At 32.3% G+C, this 24,694-nt stretch overlaps 1 protein-coding gene across 2 annotated transcripts; it reads right to left on the reverse strand.

Annotated features, from left to right (window-relative positions):
- Positions 1–539: 539 nt before the first annotated feature.
- LOC134681141 (G-protein coupled receptor 143-like) lies at positions 540–23,396 on the reverse strand. Of its 2 annotated transcripts, none has more exons than XM_063540591.1 (9): positions 23,264–23,396; positions 21,879–22,193; positions 20,940–21,034; positions 20,072–20,160; positions 19,684–19,776; positions 18,697–18,809; positions 2,572–2,680; positions 1,598–1,682; positions 540–1,182 (listed from the first exon to the last, which is right to left on the reverse strand). In XM_063540591.1, the coding sequence occupies exons 2-9, from the start codon at positions 22,150–22,152 to the stop codon at positions 982–984; spliced, it is 1,059 nt and encodes a 352-aa protein (XP_063396661.1). In that variant the 5' UTR covers positions 22,153–22,193; positions 23,264–23,396; the 3' UTR covers positions 540–981. The 2 variants fall into 2 exon arrangements, with proteins under 2 accessions (XP_063396661.1, XP_063396662.1); XM_063540592.1 differs by having other exon boundaries at positions 23,300–23,359.
- Between the last annotated feature and the right edge of the window lie 1,298 nt (positions 23,397–24,694).

Consider the following 24,694-nt stretch of genomic DNA (forward strand, 5'->3'; position numbering starts at 1 on the left):
AGCAACTATTGATCAGGTTCCACTTCAAGAGCAACCAAGACCAAGTATTGTAGGACAAAAAGTATGTTTATGTATGATCAATCATTTGTATTAAGTGCAGTGCTTTATTGACTGCACTTTGCTGTGTGTTGTTAATATCACTACTTGTGTTCATTCAAATTACCACAACAATTAGATGTTTAGCCTATCGATCCTTCTGGAGTTAGAAATGCCTGGTAAAAGTCAAGGTCAAACAGTAAAATAAGATAACTTTTCATTCTGTATTTAATTAAAAATATAATAACTTAAAACAATATGTGTATCAATAATATTATATAGTTAACATATCAACAGATCTACTGGCAGTACATTGAATTTGGATGTGTTACATTGCACTTTACATCTTCAAAGAGTGCAGTCTTTTGGCTTATTTTCGAAATTGAAAAAACTAAAATTATTTTGGGAATATGTTATTATGTAATTAATAGGAAAATGATTGAAAAACAAGAAAAGGATATTTTTTCCAATTTAAGCCAGATAGGACTATGGTATTGATAACAGAACAAACAAAATTTTAATGTTTAACAGATCTATCATTTGTAAGCATATTGGAACAGAAAGTAATGAGAATGTGTTATCACTCTCTAACACCATTGTAAATGTGTACAAATCATTTTTATATAATAGAATTGCATGTAGACAATAAAAGACATTATCTAGTTTAATACAATAAATTAACATAGAATACTGTTTTCCATTACAACAGTAAATATTCATTCCATTCAGTTTTTGTAGTTGCTTATATCACATTAGATATACATGTAGAAAATAAATAGATACTGTGATCGATTTTAAATTCACATAATAAAATACACAACAGATTCATGTTTCAATTTTAAAAACAATAACAAATATAAATTTAAAAAAACAAGCATCAATTTGATTGTTTCTCCCTATTATGATGTTTATAAAGTTTTAACTATGCACCAGCGGTATCAATGTTTATTTACGTTCCTTTCTACGGAAGCTGATAAGTGGTTCAGTTTCACTACTAGTGCTACGAGAAAAGTTGACATTACTGGACGAAACATCAGACAGATCTGTAGACGTGTTATTCCACCAAGATGAAAATGAGATTCTGCTTTCTGGAAGTCCCCACAACACCAATGCACACAACACAGGTTGTAATGGATTCAAAACACACTGTAAAGGCAATGCTATAGTATGAATACACAAAACTCACTGAAAAGCCAATGATATAGTATATTAAATACATCAAAGCCTAGATTATTTTTTTCAATTAACTTAGATTGGTTTGTTTATAATAAACAAAAGAAAAATATATTAGGAGTTAAAAACACAATCAAAATGCATCATTATGATCTGCATAATGTCATTTTCACCATCACAGGGAAACTTTTCTTAATTATTTAAGGAATCACTAATATTTTTTTCTGTCTACTGATTCATTTGGTACCTAGAAATGTTTGTTTTATTGTGATTGCAATTCATTTCAGCTTTCCTGAGATGGTAATTCTTCCTTAAAGTTATTTTATTGTCAGAAGAATTGCATGCATCTCTTATTCCATTGCCGTTATTTTTTAGTACAATTACTTACCATAATTATCCATATAGTTAGTTTTGCTGTTTTGTTGTCATTTTGTGACATGTGAATGACAGCATCAATTATATTTGGCAGCCAGCTAAAATAAAAAGCAGGAAAGTGATATATGATTTAAAAAGGCTGAAAACAGAAAAAAAAAAACATGTGTACTATGGACTTGTCAGTTTAACTTGTTCAAAACATGAATTTAGTAGCTGATACATACAGTGTGACGAGTGTTTCAAACCACTAATAAATGTTATGTAATGTATCTGTTATTTGTTTTTCTATCTATCCTATATCATTAGAAAAAAGTACAAGTCTGATTACTAAATTTATCCAATAAAAGCAACAGTAGTAAACTGCTGCTCCAAAGTCATAAATTGATTGAGAGAAACAAATCCGGGTAAAAAACTAAAACTGAGGGAAACACATTCATTATAAGGAGAAGAACAACACAACAGAAACACTAAACTGCAACACACACAGAAACGAAGAATAATATAACAATGGCCATTTTCCTGATTTTGTACAGGATATTTTTAAGAAAAAATGGTGGGCTTATCCAATGTATCATATTCATTAGTGTTGTTCAGATTCATAGCAAGACTTATGGTAATCCTGTTCACTCTCAGGTCTATTTTGCATTCAAATGATCCCATTAGGCTTTCTCTTTTCTCTTTTTCCATGTAAAATTCCTTATAAAAAAATTATAACCCAACTAGACTTTAAATTAGATACCCTAACTTAAATGATACTTGCACATTGGTAACTTTCTTTGCTTTGTATTGAAAACCTATATGTAGATTAACTCAAAAGATTAGAAAATAGTTTCAAAGAACATGAGGTTGTTTGTACATAAGACAGATTAATGACACATAACCAAACGTAGAATTATCATGTGGATAAACTGTTCTTCTAGCATTATAAAATAACTAATTAAGAACCATTAAAACACACTTAAAGTGAATTCGATATAAAATTATTACCTTGTAAGGAAAGCAGCTAAAATGAGGATAAATTTGAAGTGGATTGAATCTATCAGTTTTCTTTCACTAGCTGTGTATCTCCCATAATGCCATATTAATGCACGTTTGGCTAAAATAAAAAGTTCAGTAAATTATCAATCTATAGTGTGTTTTGTAATAGTGTCATTTTCCTGTACCAAGTTATTGTCCATTCGTTTGATGTGTTTTATCATTTGATTTCGCCATTTGATTAGGGACTTTCCGTTTTGAGTTCAGTATTTTTGTGATTTTACTTTTTCAATCAATTAAAAATTCCTTTTGTAAATGACATCTTGAGAAAAATATTTCAGATCCCCAATTTCTTTTAATTAAAATTATTGTAACTGTGTAGAATGTTCCTAAAGTAAGTTTCTATAATACCAGGTGTTATTTTTAAAATAGGAATTTGTCAAAAGATGAACACAATGTGTGTCCATATGACAGCAAGCCTGACTCAATAACCAAGATAATGAAACCTAGACATTTTGATTTAATCACAAATATATACTATAAATTGTTATTTGGATGGAGAGTTGTCTCATTCAAGATCTGCTTATTCTTCAAGAGCACATAATATCATCCTCAGTATTTAGTGGGGTTAGTGTTGTTTAGTCCTTAGTTTTTTTATGTTGTGTCATTGTTCTGTTATTTGTCTGTTTGTCTTAATTTTTAGCCATGGCGTTTTCAGTTTATTTTCTATCTATGAGTTAGACGTGTCCCTCTGGTATCTTTCATCCCTCTTTTGAACAACCCCCTTGGCGTGTTTTTTTCTTTTTTTTTCTTTTTTTTAGTAGTGTTGTGTCTTGTGTCACAGTGTTTCGTTTTCAATGCAATGTTTTGTAGAAGTGAACTACGATTTTAGTTTATGTGAGCAAAACTTAATGAAAAGTTAAACCCGAAATTTGCACTCTTTACACGCAACGAACTGGAAAACAAGGTGGCCCTAGTTCAAGTATTTTTTTTTCTTTCGGGTATTGGATTTAAGTTGTCAATACAATCGCACTTGTAAAATAAAATGTTGGTTTTTTTTGTTGTGTCACTAACCCCACTGCAAATCAAAAGTGACGTAAATAATTTACAGATAATAGAGATCATGCCTTGGTTAATAAATTGCTATTAACGACAGTAAATGTCCTCTATTATCGTTATTAACAAATCACGAATATCATGTTATCTATAAATAGATTGTGTTACTGTTTACTCATCCATCTCAGTAATCCATATTCTGTAAGTGTCATTTAAATAATAACTATATATGTTATATTTTATTTAACTATAATTTTCACTGAGCTTTCATATCAGCAGAGCAAAGCAGTTGATACGGAAGATAACTACCACATGCATTGGTAAGTCAAAGTAAGCCTTACACGTTTTAATTCAATACCAATAGAACATAAAGTGGTAAATCTTTTAATTGACTGGTTTGATTCCAAAACAATCATTCCTATACAGGTTAAACTAATGCTTAATATGTACTTTAAACCTTTAACATGTTTAATATGAAATAAAACAGAATAAAAAAATCGAATTGCACGAGTTTGTTATCTTTTTTTATATATTCTATGTTAAAATCGTGTTATATGATCGTTGGCAGTCTTCAGAGATAGTCCCATGGTTAATTAGAGGGAGTCTAGATTGAAATACACACGAAATGATGAAACATAATATCGAACCAATGTATCAGAAATTGTTTATTTTAAATTTCTTCTCATTTAAATATACGTTTTAGAATGCTTTTAATTATATGAGAATTTCAATCAACCAGTTATACAGAGGTCAACAGAAATCGGGAACGTTTTAAAGGTTCAATTAACAAGTTTGCTCGTATCGAAAAGATAGGGAAAGTACAAATGTAAAGTCCTTCTATTTGATACTTTCTATAAAAGTCAGACGAAATTGTTAAATCCCTTCAACAGATTAAATCATTCAAAGTATAAGCAAACATGATGTGAGTATCTTACTGATCCAAAAAAATGTCATCGAGCTCAGGCATGTGACAAAATATTAGTAATAAAAGAGGGACGAAAGATACCAAAGGGACGGTCAAACTCATAAATCTAAAACAAACTGACAACGTCATGGCTAAAAATGAAAAAGACAAACAGAAAAACAATAGTACATATGACACAACATAGAAAACTAAAGATAAAACAACACGAACCCCACCAAAAACTAGGGGTGATCTCATGTGCTCCGGAAGGGTAAGCAGATCCTGCTCCACATGTGGCACCCGTCGTGTTGCTTATGTGATTACAAATCCGGTTAAAAGTCTAATTCAGTAGGTCACATTCATGACAGGGAAGGGGACTGTAGTTACGACGTTAGGAACATATCCGATATCATTTGTGAAACGGTTATTCCATAACGGTCAACCAACTCGTGATGGCGTCCGTAAAATTTACGAAGGGATGATTTCAACTTCACCATTTTGAACTCTTGGTTGAATACCTTCCTTGTGAGCAGTAACCCTCTATCAAGAAAATCATGATAGGAAATGCAGCACGGGAAAATCGTATCAATTGGGAGATATATACCCGTATGCAGGTGCTGATGGAATGTTGCTACTTAGAAATGGAAAGTTCACAATTGGAAAGCTGAAATCATCTCTTTTGTCGTAAAGTTTTGTTTTCAACCGACCCTCATTGTCAATTTCTAGATGTAAGTCAAGATATGAAGCCGACTCAACTGTATCTTTAGTATCCTTTATCTCCCGTTCGATGGGATAGATGCGTACCACATAGTCACCAAATTTTGATTGTTTAGTGAAAGAACATTATCCATAAAGCGGAAAGTAGAGTTAAAGGATATTGCTAACTTCTTATCTTTCTTCCTAAGAAGTTTTTGCACGAAGTCAGCCTCATAATAATAAAGAAACAAGTCGGCGAGTAGAGGGGCACAGTTTGTGCCCATAGCACAGTTTGTGCCCATAACAAAAAGATATAGTATGATTGCTAATGGGACAACGCTCCAGCACATAACATAACTATAGGGTCACGGTATGGTCATAAAAAAAGCCTTTACCGTATAGTCAGCTATAAGAGACCCTGAAATGAAGCTCTTCTGGAAATTGTGGAAAAAATATTTGTTCGTCGGACATATGGACAAACGCACTTACACACAAACAGACGACCGACATTGAAAGGGGTAAAAAATCGTCATATTTAGAGTGGACGTATAATATCAAGAATTTTAATATTATATATTATGTCATCATTATATACGAAGATTAGTGTACAAAAGCGTGGCATTTATAATATTTTAAAAATCAGTATATACTTATATTATATATTTAAATATCTCAGATCATTACACAGGACAAAATCATTTCAGTAAATCATATAAATTATAATTTAATGGTAAGATTAGATTAATGAAATTGCAATTACAGCTGTACATGAAGTCATAAATAAGAATTCAAATGAAACAAAATTCCCAAAAAGTAATTCACAGAAGTAAATAAATTCTCAGGTAAAACATATATCTATAAGTCACTAAAATTTTCAATTTCACAATAAATTTGATTGAAAATCACATAAAAATTATACAATTTTATAATTAAATAAAGATCTCTGTTTAAAAAAAAAATGTACAACAGAAGATAGCAAAACATTTACCAATGACATGTGAAATTATTATCTGTTTTCTTTGTAGTTGATGGCAATTGTATATGACTTCCGATATTAAACTCTGACGATCCACACAATTTAAATTAAGATTTCCAAGACATCGTTCAGGGAAATATTAAAATTTGAACGTCTTCTTTGGCATGGATATAAAATATTTCTCACTGAAACTTTTGCAATGTATGTGTCTGATCTTATCTATACGGACCATTTCTACAAATAAGGAGGAAATAGAGAGACTAGAGAAAGAAATTGATAAGCTCTCAAGACAAGTTATGCTACAACAATTATTTATAGAAGAAAAAACTCGAAGTGAAGGAGATTCTGGTTTAAAACAGACGAGAATTCTAAACGACGGATCTAAACCGTACCACTTTCCGACAACAAGATCGAAAAGAGGAATTGCTGCCATTCATGATCACGGACATATGAAACGCACAATTGGTGTTGGAGAATTTGTGGCTGTTTTAAATGGAGTTGAATTCAGAACACGGCACAATGATCCTGAACTACGCATGCCGAGTACCACTTCATCAAATTTCTTAGAAACTGAGGAAATACCTTTTCCTGAAGTTCCACCGGAAGTAACACAAAAAGAAACTGTGGCTGAGCAAGTACAAGAAATGCGTGAATGGTTTAAGGCTTTCAAAGATCAAAATCACAAAGAAAGAGATTACCGCAAATATTTCAAACCTGTGCTGTGTTATCTTGAGGGAATGTGGGTTTATGATAACAATACTGATATAATAGAACCTTTTCTAAGCGACAGACACAAGTTGGATGCTAGCACTTTCGAGGACCTCGAAGACAAGATAATGTTTACATCTTACGGGGGACGAAAAGATGGCATGGAGAATTTTGGGTGGCTTCCTAAAACAATAATATACACTGAAAATGGGAAATCATCTTCCTACGCTCAATGGATATACAGAATTGTTTGCCATCCATTAAAACGTGATCTTCCGTTGAGTCGTTTAAAAATGGTCGATGATTTGAGCTCAAGAATGATGTTCCTTCGTTCAGAAGAGGAAGAGATACAGACAAGACGTGCCCGTTTTAAACTAAATCAAAGGGACAAAGAAGAATGGAAAGAAAGATTTGATCAAAGTCCTGGATTTATTGACAGCTTAATGGGCGAAATACCAGGTTTAGACAATTATGGCGGGAATTTGACAGACGAAGCATTAAATCTGCCAGCATACTGTCCGGGTAAAGAACAGAAGATATTAAACACTGCATATTATCACAGATTCTATGAAGAAATACGACCTGATTACTTGCGCTTATCCTTAAGAAAACGTGCATTTTCTGACAGCAATCTGTTTATGTCAATGACATCACAGCCACAAGTAGCGGGGAAAAGTTTAAACTATTGCACGAAAGAAGACTCATTACAGAAAAAAGCCTGTAAATCTTATCACCAGCGATGGTCATATGCCGTTCCATTCGAAATTATATACCTTAACCCACTCACAAATTGGAATCCTTATAACATTACCTACAAAGGTCATTACAAGAATGACCCGGAAGCAAAATTTGTAACAGAAAATGGAAACCGAACTGGCGGGAATGATATATATACAGCATATAATGGAACAAATAGTTGGTATTTCTTTCAAATCCCACAGAGTTTTTATAGTGGAAATGAAAATAAAAAAGGGCACGGAGGCATCGGTGTGCTAGACGAAAACGGAAAAGTGAGATATACAAGAGCAGCTGGAATCCGAGTGTTTATTCCAGAAATCAGAGGCGTTGGGATCATACGTCAGAGATATCCAATTATGCCTCTGTACAGTGAAGGAAACACAGCGTATAAAGAAATGGAGTCCTTAAAAGACATAGTCTTGGAAAATAACAACTATCTAAAAATGTTCCATAATCTACCTAAAGATGAAAAAAATGATAAACTGAGAAAGAACCAGATAAAACTTTCAGTTGAAAGGGGAATAACTCTTATGATGTCAATGGCAACTACACCCGATCCAGGTCCGCATAATCACTATGTTGATCTTTCGCCAGAACATGTCATTACTTTAAAATCGAAAAAGAGGTTAACAGTTCGCAGTAGCGAGGACAGTGGACATGACCATCGTGTGACTATTGAATACCGTCCACATCTCAAAAACCCATTCGTCATGACTAGGTGTGACCACAAAAAGACATGTTGGGATGGACATAAAAAGCTTTTACTAGAAAACGTTGAAGAGGAAAATGACGAACTGAGAGAAGACAAAAATGACGACGACAGACCGGAGAATTATAAAGAATAAACTTCATTATGCTATAGCTATATTCTTTTGTCTCGGAAACAGAAGAGTACCATATTTATACTCTATCAAAATATCAAGGTTCAAATTAATGATTTCAGATTTTAAACATTTAGGGATGTTCTCATAAACCTTGATTTTGTTTCTGCTACTTGTATAGAATTAAAATGTATGGCATCAGTGCGAATATATATACATTGTTATGTTTTTCAACTTAATGTTTTAAAAACTAAAACAAAAATTCCTTTTTTATAACATTAACAGAACCAATTTTCCTGCACCAGATGCGCATTTCGACAATACATGTCTCTTCAGTGATGCTCGTGGCCAAATATATGAAATCCAAAGCTTGAATAAAAGATGAAGAGCTTTTACCCAAAAAGTTCAAAAAGTATAGCCAAATTCGTGAGAAGGAATCAGAGCTTTGCATGAGAGAGATACATTCCTTAATTTATAACAATTTCTAACATTTTGTAACAGCAAATTTTAATAACACTAAACATTCGTATTTCATGGCTACTGGGCTGTTAATACCTTTTTAACTTGTTTGATTTCAAGTGTTACTGTAGAGTTTTATGTAGATGAAACACACCAGAAAAAGAAAACACAATGCTAAAGATTAAAGTGACTAAATGCAAAAGGCAGTAACAAAACACTACATAGGACAAGAATATATGTTCATAGAACACCATACCCTGCTTACACTATCCTGTGTATAAAAATAAAAAGATGTGGTATGATTGTCAATTCATGTTCAGATAGCCATGTAAAATCAGTAAAGTAATTCAAATCATTCAAACCCATAATAAGCATAGGTACCAAGTTCTAAGTTTATCTGACTAAAGATTTAATGTTAACTTCCTCAAGGAAAACATGTCACCTGTGAATATACCCATAATTCTATGTAGTGTGAACCGTACATTTTTAAAAGTTTCATCATGTTTAAAATGTACACTAAGTATCAATTGTATGTGACTATATCTACATCATTTATTACCTTAACAAAACAAAATTATTCAGATTTGGAGAGACGGACACACCAGGCAAAGTAATGCCTCCTTAAACTCTGCATTTGTCCTCATAAACAAAGGATGAACTCATGTTCTTGAGAATTTCTTCACAATGACACTGTACTATTTTGTGTTAGTTCACAGATATCTGTACTTTACATGTCTCGGCTTACAGCTTTATATAAGTCTTATGTAGACTAAATGTGCGTCTGAACTAAGCCGACTAAATTATAATCCTGATACCTTTGATAACTATTTATACATTAAATCATTGTGCTGTAGTCTAAATGAAATTGCTCTTGTATACAGTAATAAATAACTATATTGTGGAAAAAAAGTCTGAAATCAGTGTATCCCAAAATCTGTCTGACCAACAAAATGTCAGACAAAAATTCATTCGGACAGACAGTAATTTTAAGATATTTTGGTTGAATATATAGTAGAAAAGTCCAAATTTCACTTTCGGTCAGACAAACCTTAAAACAGTTTGGCAAAGACTGTGATATACCACAATATTTAACCAGGTATCTTTGAAGATAATTTCAACCATTGGGTAGATGTAACAGATGGTGAACATGATTTTCCCATCCACGTGTATGTATGTTCCTGTCCCAGTCAGGAGGCTATGATTGAGTGGTTGCAGTTTGTTGATGTGTTTTTCATTCATTTTTTATATAAATAAGGCTGCTAGTTAACTCGTTTTAAATGTTTTACATTGTCATTTTGGAGCCTTTTATAGCTGACTTTAAGGTGTAAGCTTTTCTCTCTGGTCCAAGGACACAGTTATCGTCCTTTGGTTTTCGTTGTCTACGAATATAGTCCCTAGTGTAAACAGTGTATAACTTGCATGTCTTATTTGATACACTTTCCCAATTTATTTCTTGATATTAAATGCATGAAATATCAAGTAGGGGGATGTAATAACATGTAAAAAAAAAATTGGGTGCTGAATCTTTATGTTAAGAAGTAAATTGGTCCAGTTCTAAAAGGTCAAATTTTAGCACGTCTGAAGCTGTCAAACTGAATTTTACACCCCCTTAACACAGAATTGTCAATATTTTGAGTTAGAGCTGGTAGAAGTTTCTATAATTTTGATATTATTTGTCTCACTGGTAGTACACTACACTGTAAAAAAAATTTTGAGAAAGAGCAGGTGCGATTTTTTTAATTTGAATTTATTGTCTAAAAGAAATGCACTACGAAATAACTGTGTTCTCGGGCCTAAGAGATGGATTCCTGAAATCTAGATTCTGTACTTTGGCAACTTTCCTGAATGATTTGCTGGTTTCAGTTTGTCAAACTCAATCAAAGTAAAGGATTTACATCTTTGGTTTACAGAAATTCTGTTAAAATGTGCCATTTTGGCATTCTACGGCTATAATAAGCATTTTAAAGCAGTTTACATTTTATGGCTAAGAGGCATGCTGACTTTCTATCTGACAGCTTTTTTGTTCCTGATATTTGTGTTTCTATGATTAAATCAAATTTAATTAACCATTTGTGAACTCTGGATATAGAGAAAAGTAGATTATCACAGAAAAAAAGTGCAGATATTTGTATTCACGGTCATGGTTAAATGGCCTAATAGATGTATGTAAAATGTGAAGAGCTTTGTACATCAAATCTGTAGTCCATCACAAATATTTCACTAAATCTGTAAAAAAAGCACTTTATTATACTCAGTACACCTTACTCATTTCATAGGCTACCATTTTTTTCTCTCTGTATGATAGTAAGTGGTCCAACTTTATGCCTATTAAGGCTAAAACTAAATGCAAGTTTTCCATTGAAAAGTGAAAAAACTAGCCATCAGACCATATTGTTTCTAAAAAATTTAAATGCAAGAGTCCTTTTGCAATTAGACTTCTTGTATCATAACGCCTTAGCATAGAAATGACCAAAAAGTTACACATTTTCATTTCTAATAGCTTCTGTGTGCATTTTTATATGTCAATATGGGCTACCGCCTAAATCGACTCTAAATAATTCTCAGTACTACATGGCCCAAGACCATTTTATACTCATGTGGTATGCTTTTTGACACTTTTCTATACATTTAAAGTACATTTTATATATATGAAAGAATAAATTAGGCATAAAAAACTTCAAAATCTTCAAATTGGCTGAGAAAAATGCATATTTATATAAGGCGTCCCTAAATTGGAAAATCTCTATTTTCAGGCATAGGCTTATATAAATTTAACTTTGGAATAATTACAATACATCTGATAAATAAAATGAGTGTTCAGATGCTTTTAATACTTAATATTTGATATTCAAGAGCATTTACAAAGCAAATTTTTGCAAAATTTTAAATTTTAAGGCCAAAATCTTGACAGTTGAAGATATTTGATTTACACGTCAAAAATAAACATTCAAATGTCTATATTAAAATGACCCTAGTGTCTCTAATATATGTCATATGGCCATGAAACTTGGCAACCTATCTCACAATTGCCTAAGCTTAGGTTATGCAAAGTTTTATAAAGATTGGTCAAGTCTTTCTGTCCTATTAGGTCCAAGGACACAGTTATCGTCCTTTGGTTTTCGTTGTCTACGAATATAGTCCCTAGTGTAAACAGTGTATAACTTGCATGTCTTATTTGATACACTTTCCCAATTTATTTCTTGATATTAAATGCATGAAATATCAAGTAGGGGGATGTAATAACATGTAAAAAAAAATTGGGTGCTGAATCTTTATGTTAAGAAGTAAATTGGTCCAGTTCTAAAAGGTCAAATTTTAGCACGTCTGAAGCTGTCAAACTGAATTTTACACCCCCTTAACACAGAATTGTCAATATTTTGAGTTAGAGCTGGTAGAAGTTTCTATAATTTTGATATTATTTGTCTCACTGGTAGTACACTACACTGTAAAAATCTTTTTGAGAAAGAGCAGGTGCGATTTTTTTAATTTGAATTTATTGTCTAAAAGAAATGCACTACGAAATAACTGTGTTCTCGGGCCCTCTGTTGAAGGCTGTACAGTGACCTATTGTTGTTAAAGTCAGTGTCATTTTGGTCTCTTGTGGACAGTTTTCTCATTAGCAATTATACCACATCTTCTTTTTTATATGTAGTCCTGGCAGGTTATATGTAACAAGCCCAGTATTTAACACCTTTTTGTTCGCGTGACATGTAAATGATTCTTTTTTTTTCTGTAAATTTCCTGTTTTTAGGGCATATGATTTTAATGGATGACACAAGCACAGTCTTTTGTTTTGCATATTTCTGTCATATTTCCATGACTTCATGATATGTTGATCAATACATAAAACAATAAAAAAAATAAAAAAAAAACACAAAAAGACATTTTAAAGATATGATTTTGGTATAAGGGTTAAAATGAATTTAGTATATACCTTTCAGGGGTCCTTATTTACAGTTAACAACATGGAGAATACCACTAAAAGTAAGGTTGAAGTATAGAAATTTTAATTCATGATATAAAGCTGATATATTTAAAAAAAAAAAAAAACTTGTACAAAAAAACCTTACAAATTATAATATGAACAAACATGCATCTTGTACACAACATAAATATATGTCATTTAAGGACCATGGATATGATCAAATTTTCATAAAAAAAAAAACAATCCCTTCTTCTATCCCTGAATTTTGACAATACTGAAAGCAACTTATTATATGTTGCTATCTTCCTTGAATGTCACACATTTATAGTGAAATTGATTGGACAGGTCTTACAATAGCTAGTTGCCCAGCAAAGATGGTTGTTTAGTGTTACTGCTCTGCAATCCCAGTGTTTAACTGTTCAAAATGGTCATATATGTTGTTTTCATATAACTTTAATGCTGTCTTTTTTGTTTATTTACGTCTGTGGTGTCATTTTCATGGGAGATAACTTGTGTGCAAATCAAGAAACTGAAAAGTTTATTCAGCGTTGAATAATAACTCAAGTTATTTCTTTCAATATAGAAATTAATCAGCCTGCATTTACTATTATTAATTTTTGATAAAATAACAAATCTTGATCATTTTGATATCAATCAATGTCCAATTCTCATGAGTTGTAAACCCTATTTCTCTTTTGTTCAACACTCTCACTTTGTTAAATTCATAATTCTTAAGTGTCATATACGTAAAAGTATACTTGTGACATAAACAAAAGTAACGAAAACAAAAAATAACTGAGTTGAACACACACATATATATATCTTCATGCCTTATATATCATGTACTGTAGTACGCCGCTAGATTAAAACTGACGTGAAAAGGTAACACATGGCCAGCGAAAGCTCTTTTTTTGAGAGCCTAGGTGGTCGTGTGGTCTAGCGGGACGGCTGCAGTGCAGGCGATTTGGTGTCACGATATCACAGTAGCATGGGTTCGAATCCCCGCGAGGGAAGAACCAAAAATTTGCAAACGGAAAAATTTACAGATCTAACATTGTTGGGTTGATGTTTAGACGAGTTGAACTAGATAAATTTCATTCAATGCTGAATGCCTTAAATGAATCAATACAATTCACTTACGATTCCAGCTCCTCAAAACTCCCATTCCTAGACATCAATATTATCAAGGAAGAAGAACAAATAATAACGGACTTATACTGTAAACCCACTGATACCCATCAGTATTTGGATTTTAGGTCATGTCACCCGTCACATACCAAACGAAATATTCCTTTTAATTTAGCCCGACGTATATGCACAATAGTAATAAATTTGGAGTTACGTGATAAGAGACTACAGGAATTGAAAAATTATCTAAAAAGACAAAACTACCCAGTCAGATTAATTGAAAATGGAATTAAAAATGCATTGAAAATTCCAATCGCTGAACTAAGAAAAACAGTATCAAGGGAAGACAAAAAAGATAAACAACAATCAATTCCTTTTGTTATAACTCATAATCCACGTAATCACCAGATCTTAAATTCTGCTAAAGGGTTTTTACCTATTCTTCACAAATCAGAGAAAATGAAAGATCTTGTCGACAAATCACAGCTTATTGGGAGCCGTCGACAAGCACCAAATCTGAAGAAACTTCTCACACGAGCACAATTCAGTACACAGAAGGTAGCAGAAATACAAAAATGCGGGGATCCCAGATGTGGAACGTGCGAAATGCTAGAAGTGGGACAAAGTAAAACTCTGAAATCCGGCACAGTAATCAAACCGAATAAAAGCATGAACTGCAAATCGGAAAATGTTATTTATTGTGCAACCTGTCCCACTTGTAATAAAAACTACATAGGTCAAACAAATAGACTAATTGATAGAGTGAGAGTTCATAAACAGCAGATAAAAGACCCGTCAATTCGAAATTCTCCCTGTTCTGAACACTTTGACCGATGTGGAAAGGGAAAATTTAAAATATATCCCTTTTTTAAGATGTGGACCGAAGATAAAATTCCGCGTGAAGCCAAGGAACAATATTTTATTGAACTTTATAAGCCCACACTAAATAGGAAGTGAAATTCGGTCCGTTAATAAAATTCCGTAAGATATATACAATTACCGCATGACGTTACATTAACGTAACGTCACAAGTCGTTACTATTAACGATAACAATTCTGTCTGATGAACCGCTGGAGATGCAGTGAAAGCACTAACAGAAACAATTTATGATGTGATTTTTTGTGTTTTTTACTTTTAAATTATATATATATATATATATACAACTCGTCTAAACATCAACCCAACAATGTTAGATCTGTAAATTTGCTTTCGCAATCTAGCGGCGTACTACAGTACATGATATATAAGGCATGAAGATGTTTAGTAACTGCATCAGTTTATTTACAAACTGATGCACACCTAGATAGATTGAATGTTGATTGTTGCTATTTTTGTTGCGGTAGTACGCCGCTAGATTAAAACTGACGTGGAAAAGTAACATGCAGTACGCCGCTAGATTAAAACTGACGTGGAAAGGTAACACATGCCCACCGAAAGCTCTTTTTTTGAGAGCCCAGGTGGTGGTGTGGTCTAGCGGGACGGCTGCAGTGCAGGCAATTTGGTGTCACGATATCACAGTAGCATGGGTTCGAATCCCGGCCAGGGGGGAACCAAAAATTTGCAAAAGCAAATTTTCAGATATAACATTGTTGGGTTGATATTTAGACGAGTTGTATATACATTATGTACACAGCCATGTATCACCATCATTGATGGCGATCCGATGGATACATCTGATGTAGAGTTGTCACTGACTCAGACGTACTTTGTATATATATATATATAGTGTCTAAAAATAGCAACAATCAACATTCAATCTATCTAGGTGTGGATCAGTTTGTAAATAAACTGATGCAGTTACTAAATTGAATTATATAAGTGTCTAAGAATGTAACTTTAACACACTAATGAGTGTTATAAAATTAGGTGTTATATTTTATATATTATTCACGCAATATTTCGCTTAACAAATTAGCTTCATCGGAACATTGAGAACTAATCGTGTGATAGATAACAATCAGAGTTTTGTCCATACCGTGGTTTTTAGATCGTAAGAACCACTACTATTAAAGCTCGGTTTTAACTTACACATAATTTAAAGTACTCAGACAGGGACTGGAAAATTATTTTTGTGTTTATCTGCATGTACTGTCTGTTTGTATACTATGATTAAAATACTACTGTTTATAATAATATATATATAGAAAATCTATATAATATAGCAGTGATCATCATGAAGACAGAAACGCGAAAATAATGGAATATAACAGAAAACAAAATAATAATGGACTATGAAAAAAAACAGAGAGCTTAAAAATATTGTCCTGTCTCCATGTACCTATATGACTTTTGATATCATTTCTTAAATTCTCAAGACATAAAATCTTTTAGAAAAATTCTTCCTAAAAGAGATACCTTTTAACCAAGCTTAACATGCCCGCGATTTCGCTTTTAAGTCAAACAGGACTTCCGGTTTTAAACTAGAACATAAATTTCATAAGAGTACTTGGGACAGCACAATAACTATCGGTTTGATAGAGACTCTCTTTATAATATAGCAGTGATTGCCTGTGAGAAGAAACTTGAAATTGATAGTTAATAGCAAATGGAATTTAACAAAAGAAAAAAAATAACGGACTTTGGAAACAATGGAGAGGGTTGAAACTGTTTCCAAGTACCTATGAATTTTAATACCTTTTCTGAAATTCTCCAGATATGAACTCTTTTACTGAAATTCTCCAGATATAAAATCTTTTACAAAATTTCTCCCTATAACAGTATACATACTTTCAACCAAGCTCTAAATTACTGCGATTTCTCAGGTGTGTTCTAGTCCCCTGTCCTCAACCCTTAAGACTGGTTTATAAATGAACCTGGTTTTTTTACTTGGTTTATATTGGAGGGATTTAGCTACAAGCTTCCAAACTTTAACATTAGGCATTTACAAAATTTGACAATAAGTTTTTCAGTTGTAAAGTATACAGAGGCCTTATGCGACTTCTGGCGCGGAGAGAACTAAGGTTAAGGTAAGGAAAGTATACACATTTGTACTGTAATTGAAAAAAAATTATCACAGAGATATGTCTCTCTTTTTTTTGTAATTTCAAAAATGCAAATGTTGAAATAAAAAAAAAAAACTCTTTAACATGTAAGTTTAGCAAATATTTAAAGTCAATGAATTATGACTGAATGTACATGGCTAAACAATATCCATGGAACTGAGATGTGCCAATGCTAATACAACTTCATACCAAATACCAAATGTTGACTTATTATAAGTAGTTTTCTTTAAACACAAACTAATACATGTAAACTAAGCAAAATTTCAGTCATTAAACCATAATTGAGGGGGAGGGTAAAAAAAATCAATGGTAATGAGATGTGCCAATGTGTATACAACTGCATACCAAATATCATTAACCTAACACTACTGGTTCCCCATAAACTGATCTAATCACAAACTAATACATGAAAACTAAGCAAAAGTTTAAAAGTCAATAAACCATGACTTGGGGGACAGTGCCAAATAATCTCCATGGAAATGAGGTATGCCAATGCTTATACAACTGCATACCAATTATCATTAACCTTAACTAGTTGTTCCCCATAAACTGACCTAATCACAAACTAATACATGAAAAACTAAGCAAAAGTTTCAAAGTCAATAGACCATAACTGAGGGGGCAGAGTCAAATAATCTCCATGGTAATGAGATGTGACAATACTTATACAACTGCATACCAAATATCTTTGACTTACCACTAGTGGTTCACCATAAACTAGACCTAATCACAAACTAATACATTGTTTACGCCCCTGTCACCGGAATCAGCATACCTACATGTATGTCTCGCTTCTTGACTCTGTCAAGCGAGACAAAAATCATCAATGACCTCACAGATAGCCAATGGAAATGTTGTAATATTGTCTAATTATGCTAGATAGGTCAAACAGATTAATTCATGTTTCGTGAGAAATATCTTTTCATGCAAAAAGTAAAATCACAAAGAATACTGAACTCTGAGGAAAATTCAAAAGTTCAAACACATCAAACCAATGGATAACAAATGTCATATTCCTGACTTCGTACAGGCATTCTCTAATGTAGAAAATGGTGGATTAAACCTGGTTTTGTAATTAGCTAAACATCTCACTTGTATGACAGTTGCATCAAAGTGCATTATATTGACAACGATGTGTGAAGAAACATACAGATATAGTAGGTAAAACATGTCACAAATGGGGGTTCAGTTCAGTGATAATGAACGCCATACTAATTTCCAAATTGTACACAAGAAAGTTCAAACTAAAATTAAAATAATACAAGACTAACAAAGGCTCATGGCTTGGGACAGGCACAAAAATGTGGCGGGGTTAAACATGTTTGTGAGATCTCAACCCTCCCCCTATACCTCTAACCAATGTAGAAAAGTAAATGCATAACAATACGCACATTATAATTCAGTTCAAGATAAGTCTGAGTCTGATGTCAGAAGATGTAACCAAAGAAAATAAACAAAATGACAATAATACATAAATAACAACAGACTACTAGCAGTTAACTGACATGCCAGCTCCAGACTAAAGGTTATTTTAGGAAAATTCCAGTAAAGGACATGTTTAAATGTTTGGAAATGGACTTTACAACAAAATGTCTTTTATGTTTCCAAATTAAATTTGCAACTGGTATGCAGAAATATTAATAAAAGATGAAAGAGGATAAAAGGGTTAAAACTATAATTATTGTGAATTGAGTTGTGAAGAAATTAGTCTTTACAAACTTACCTGCTTTAGATGCAAAATAAAACAGGAATGGATTACAAATCAACACAAGTAAAATAGGAAACAGAAAAATGAAGTACAACATAACTCTCTCTATTTCAGTCTTTCCATCATACCTGAAACATAATAAAAAAAAAATCATTGTAAAATTGAGAATGGAAATGGGCAATATGTCAAAGAGACAAAAAAAAACAGACCAAAGAGAAGAAAACAGTCGAAAGCCACCAATGTGTCTTCAACTCATGCAGAAAATCCAGCATTTGGAGATGGGCCTCAGCTGGCCTTTTAATGAAAATGTGTACTAGTTCAGTGACATTAGAAGTCAAGCTTGCATAAAAGATGGACTTAGTCTTCAAAAGTTGAACCAGTAACACTGGATGGCCAAATACCTCAAATTTAACAAAGTATTTAATAAGGTTGAGTAACTGCTCTTTGCATAATGTCCAATACAAACAAACTCACTCCCCTCAAAATTAAACTTTTATCTACTTAGAAATCTGTTTATATGAGATAAAGGATGTTCAATAAATAATGTGTTACATATCATGGTTCAGGTCTGTTAAAGTAACTGTAAACTGGTGTATAGCTTTTTGATAAATTCTCTCAAACTTTGGAGCTTTCAGTTACGGTAAATTCAGAAATTATTGCGTTCATTTATTATTGTGATTTTGGCATTTTAGACTAAAATACCATTTTAATCTTTGTAATATTGAGAAAAATCCTGTTTAATTCATATAGATAGTTTCAAAATGGGAGCTTAAATAATTGCAATTATAACCTTGTTGCATATTTTCCCCAACAGTTAAAATATTGCAATAGTTTTTAATTTTCCGTACCTTCCATAAATTATTTCTTTGTTTGCCAAAAGATCACCAATATTGGATAACAAATGAGATATGTAGTTTCATGCCTTGGAAAAAACGCCCATAGTAATAAGTGACTAACTTGAATATACAAGGCAGATTATGATATAAACAATGTTATACTTACTCTTTAATACCATTATGATAAAGCAGTAATAATCCTGAACCACATACAATTCCTGGCATGATCCATCCCAGAATATACTTTACAGCTGTGGGTCTATAACAAAGCAATGGTAAATAGATTTGTTTGAATTGGTTATTGATTACAGAAAATATTTCATGCAGGAGCAAAAATTTAATGGTATGGTAAGAAAAGCTCATACAATATGTGAGGTTATCAATAGAAGAGTGACATGTGGCATTGTTAAATACATTATTTTGTCTTATGTTATCCTATAGTTTTTATTTTTATCAGTGTAAATCACCAAATCTTTTTTATTCATAAAAGTTAAAAAAATTTAGAGACAAGCAACTGTCATGTAAGTGTCTATGTGATGAAACCGTCTACTTACAGTTCTTTGTTGTTAGCCACCATTAAAGCTTCTATAGCATACAGAATTATCCAAAAGTAGGAACTTTGAAAGAAGTATTCAATCAATACCTGAAATGATAATATTTGGTGAATAAAAGGAAATCTCAGCTACTTAGCTAGTCTCAAATGATATACAAACACATGGACTGACACTGAGATTGGTTGAGATGTAAGGAAATAATGTGTACAGTTTTTGAAACTGATTAGGCCTATATTAATATATTGTTTGTTTCCCCAATCCCGACCCTGCTAAGCAAGGTGTGGGTAGGTAGGTAGGGAAATAATTTTGTTTTTTCCAAAAAGCCTGAATAGTATCATAGTCAATGATAGTATTGGACGATAGTGCAAGCCTGGAAATCTGAAATAAATCAAATAATTTTCAACTTAGTTTTGACAATAAAATTTTATGAGTAGCACCCTTTTGCAGGGTCGGTTGTGATTGGGGAAACAAAAAATATTTTATTTTAGGCCTTATTACACATGTAGATTTAGAATTTAGAAAATTACAGTTTAATAATTGACCTTAGAAGGAGTGGTTAGAAAATAGTTTATCTGTTGTTTTGGGGTTATAATTAAGTAGCAGTTAAGCAGTAATCATGGTAATTAAGGCAACTTTTTTTTCAATTTGAAAAATTATTACTTCTTACCAAAATGCAGATCATACATGCATGACATGTTATATGATCTTTCAAATTGATGAGCTTAAAAAAATGTTTTAAGAGGTTTTTATGTGTTGCTTTTAAAAAAGTGTTATCTTATACGTATACCCTTTTTATTCATATACGAAAAAATTTAAGCAAAAATCTTTTGAAAGAAATCCTGCGTCAACAAATTGATGGAGTACTTACATTAATTACAACACAAAAAATATGTTCACCATTTTCAACCTCACTTGGACCAGGGAAATTTTCATCCATCTGCACTGCAGATCTTACTAAAATTCCTGAAACAGATTATATTGATGACATTATACATGTTACTTAGGAACCAAGATCAAAATTGAAATTTCTATTTTTCACTTTTATTTATACGCATGGCTACAGTATGCGCAGAGATGGGGATACTTACAAACTATTTTCATCAATTTTGGAATGTAGCAATGTCAAACTGCAAATCACGAATTATACTCCCAATTTCCTCAAAAAATTATCTCCCAACAGGTAACAACAAGTAACAGATTATCTACTTACTTTCAACTACATTGTACATGAAGAAGTGTTCCCCAGGGCCTTTCAGCATCATGGTAATATGAAGATATATTTCTTGAATGTGATGCTTTCTTAATTGATTTTCTTATAGATTGTATAATGATTGTGATGCTTAAAAACAAGATTGTATTTCAAATTTCCCTGTTTACCAGGATGATACATTGTACATGTCCAAAAAATGTACATGGATATGAAATATTGTGATGTTTTTTTTACTTCATCAATGACATCTTGGCTGAGAAACTTTCTCTAGTGTTTATCAGAATCATGAATAATCATGATAATTTGAAGGTGTGTACATAAAAAAAAATACGCAAAAATCAAACATACATGTACATGTATCTAGACTCATAGTGTTCTCCCCAGGGTCCTTTAGCATCATGGTAATGTAATACTACATGTATATGACTGTGATCATCACTGTTATCTGATTTGTTTTTATAGATTATGTTATGGATGAGATGCTATAAATTTTAAGAAACAAGATGGTATTTCAAACTACTCTGTTAACCATGTTTACCAACCATAATGCTAAATGAAATATCTTGGAAGAACACTGCACCCTCATCTTTCTCTTACCTAAAGTGCCAAGGAAACTTGTAATCACAACAGCTCTTATAATAGCATTTAAATTTGGTCCAACTAAAATACGTCCAGGATTTCTCCACCATTCGGATCCCCTCACATCTCTAGGTAGCAAGAGATAGATAACAACCAGCAAACTTATCATACAGAATGTCATAGCAACAATTGTGACAACTCTCTCCACCAAAACTCTTCCCTCATGATGGTGATCGTGATTAGTGATATTATTGTAAACAGCACAGGTATGGAAGAATGCGGGTGATGCCATGGTAACTGTTGTTGTTAGAGATTATCTTCCTCCATTGTGTTCTGTTAAATAAAACATAAATGTAATACTTATTATTCTAATGCAACATTGTTTGTAACGTTCATTTTGATTGGATAATGTCACTAACTTTCATAACAGTAATTCATAATTCTTGCAATGAAAACCTATTCGCAAGATTTTAAGATGTTATCTTTCTGAAATGCAAAATGCATACAACTTATAAATGTATAAATGTACTGGTAAATGCCTCCAATATCCAAAGAACCCCTTGAAAGCTGCGAGGGTACAGTGGCATCCATATCGGGGTTAATGTAGATGTGTCACTAACGTATATTTATACCACAATTATTTTTACAAGGACAATCAATCCCCACCCAACACAAAGGGAGTGCTAGGACACCGTGAAGTCTGTTATTATGGTGGAGGAAGCGGAAGTACTCAGAGAGAACCACCGGGCCACTCGGTGGAAACAGACAAACCAGAGAGATATTAGAAGATTGATCTCCAGGTCAAAGTAGGGGACAACTTTGACCAACCGAGGCCCCCAAAGTACCACTTCTATTTTAAACTCTGGTCTGGGTACCAGAGATGTGTGTGAGAGGATTTTTGGAAGTGGTTTTGAAAAAATAATGGTTATATCATTGATGAGAGGGGGTAGGAGGGGTCCTGATCCCGAAATCCTGGGCTTAAAAAAACAAAATCCCAATGTCCCAAATTTAAAAAAAAATAAATACCGACATCTGAGTTTTAAAACACCCGATTCCAGAGTTCCGATAGAGGTCCTATCCGGGTATCCCCCTCAATTGAATTTAACGTTTTGGTTAAGGTTCATATGAACTCCTGTCCATAATCCAGACAGGAACCGGTTTGCATCCAAATTAGAAAAACTCTTGGACTCAGTTAATTGTATTAGGTATCTAGTAGATATAGATATCCATGTCGTTTGTTTTATAATATTAATAAAAATCAGGAAGATTTGCGTGCAGGATCTATAATTTACAACTTCCGTGTGACCCATGTTTAACTAGAATTTTGATCATTTTCCCAATATACAAATCATTTATCTGTAATGAAACTAATATGTTATCATGTATATTAATGGATGTCAAACCTTCCTGTCAATTAATCTGCTTAAAAAACTGTTTACTGTCGGAAATTTGGTTTTTGTTTTGGCATGTGATATAATGTCGACTGGTTCCTTGTTTTGTAACAACAACGAGATTCAGTAGAAACTCTCTAAAAGAAACGGTACGTATCCGTGCTCATACCTTAAAAAAACGTTAAACTTTCCCTTATCGCAAAACTACTGAGATATTCAATGATTTAGCTATCTTATGTGGAAAAAAACTGATACTAATTAAAATTTTGATAACAATGAAGAAAAAGAAGAAAGATGGCTGAACAAATGACAAAAAGAATTGAAATGAAAAAAAGTTAAAATTGTAGATAATATAGAATGCCGTGGTGCTGAACTATAAGAAATAGTGTATAAATAAAAAAGAAAACGCTACAGTCATATGTTGTATAGATTATGGAAGGAAAACTAAATTGTGTGTGATAAAAAGAAATCTTAACCTTGAATTTTAAGATAAAAATTAGGTGATATATCTAAGAAAAGGAAAAATGAGGAAACCGGGCTCGTTTTTTGCTACATAATTAAGACAGGTTATTTCACCAATCATATTTTTTTTTATAAAATTTACTTTATCTAAGTTATCTCCCACTATGTTACAAAGCTGAAAAAATGAATCGTACAAAAATATTCTGGTTTTAATAAATTTTGTAAAGTACAGTCGAAAATATCATTTATGAAACACATAATTTTCGTTTTCAACACGAAAAGTCTAACACATAAATTGCAGACTACTTTCGAAATTTGCACACTTCAATAAAGATCTAAACCGATTATCATCTGTTATGGGCAAAGACATCCCAGCTACCTTAATTCAGAATTAAGGGCATACGATACAGTTTTGAACCTGTATTTACAAGATGATGAAAATTTGCATATAGGCTATTTTTTACCTGATTAAATCAAATATGTAATAAAAAATATACCTTCATGTGCTACTTTTTGAGTAAAATGAGGTCAAAATTTTGTATATTTGCTCAAAATTCAGATTTGTGTCCGTATTTTTTTTTACTGTTTTAACGATAAACAAGAATTGTTTTTTTGTTAAATAATCGGTAATTTCTGTATTTTATATGTATCATTAAAAATTATGCAATTTTTATTCTGAAATAACTCTATATTTATCAAATGTTCATGAATAGAGGAAAAAACGTATATTTTTTGCTGCATGTTTATCAAAATTAAAAAAAATGCTCTATTTACAGTTTTATAAAATTTTGGTCACATAATCTCCTTGCAAAATGAAACCGATTTGCTGTTTTAAAAAATAGATGTCCATGCTCTCAAAAATTAAATCAGTTCGAATGATAAAAATCAATCGAAAAAATTATCTTTTCCCGATATGTCATAGTTTGACGTCGCGAAAATAACATTTTACGTTAGCAACGTCATTACCTTCCCTGTAACTGT

The sequence above is a fragment of the Mytilus trossulus genome, chromosome 8 (genome assembly GCF_036588685.1).
Source record: "Mytilus trossulus isolate FHL-02 chromosome 8, PNRI_Mtr1.1.1.hap1, whole genome shotgun sequence".
Taxonomy (NCBI): domain Eukaryota; kingdom Metazoa; phylum Mollusca; class Bivalvia; order Mytilida; family Mytilidae; genus Mytilus; species Mytilus trossulus.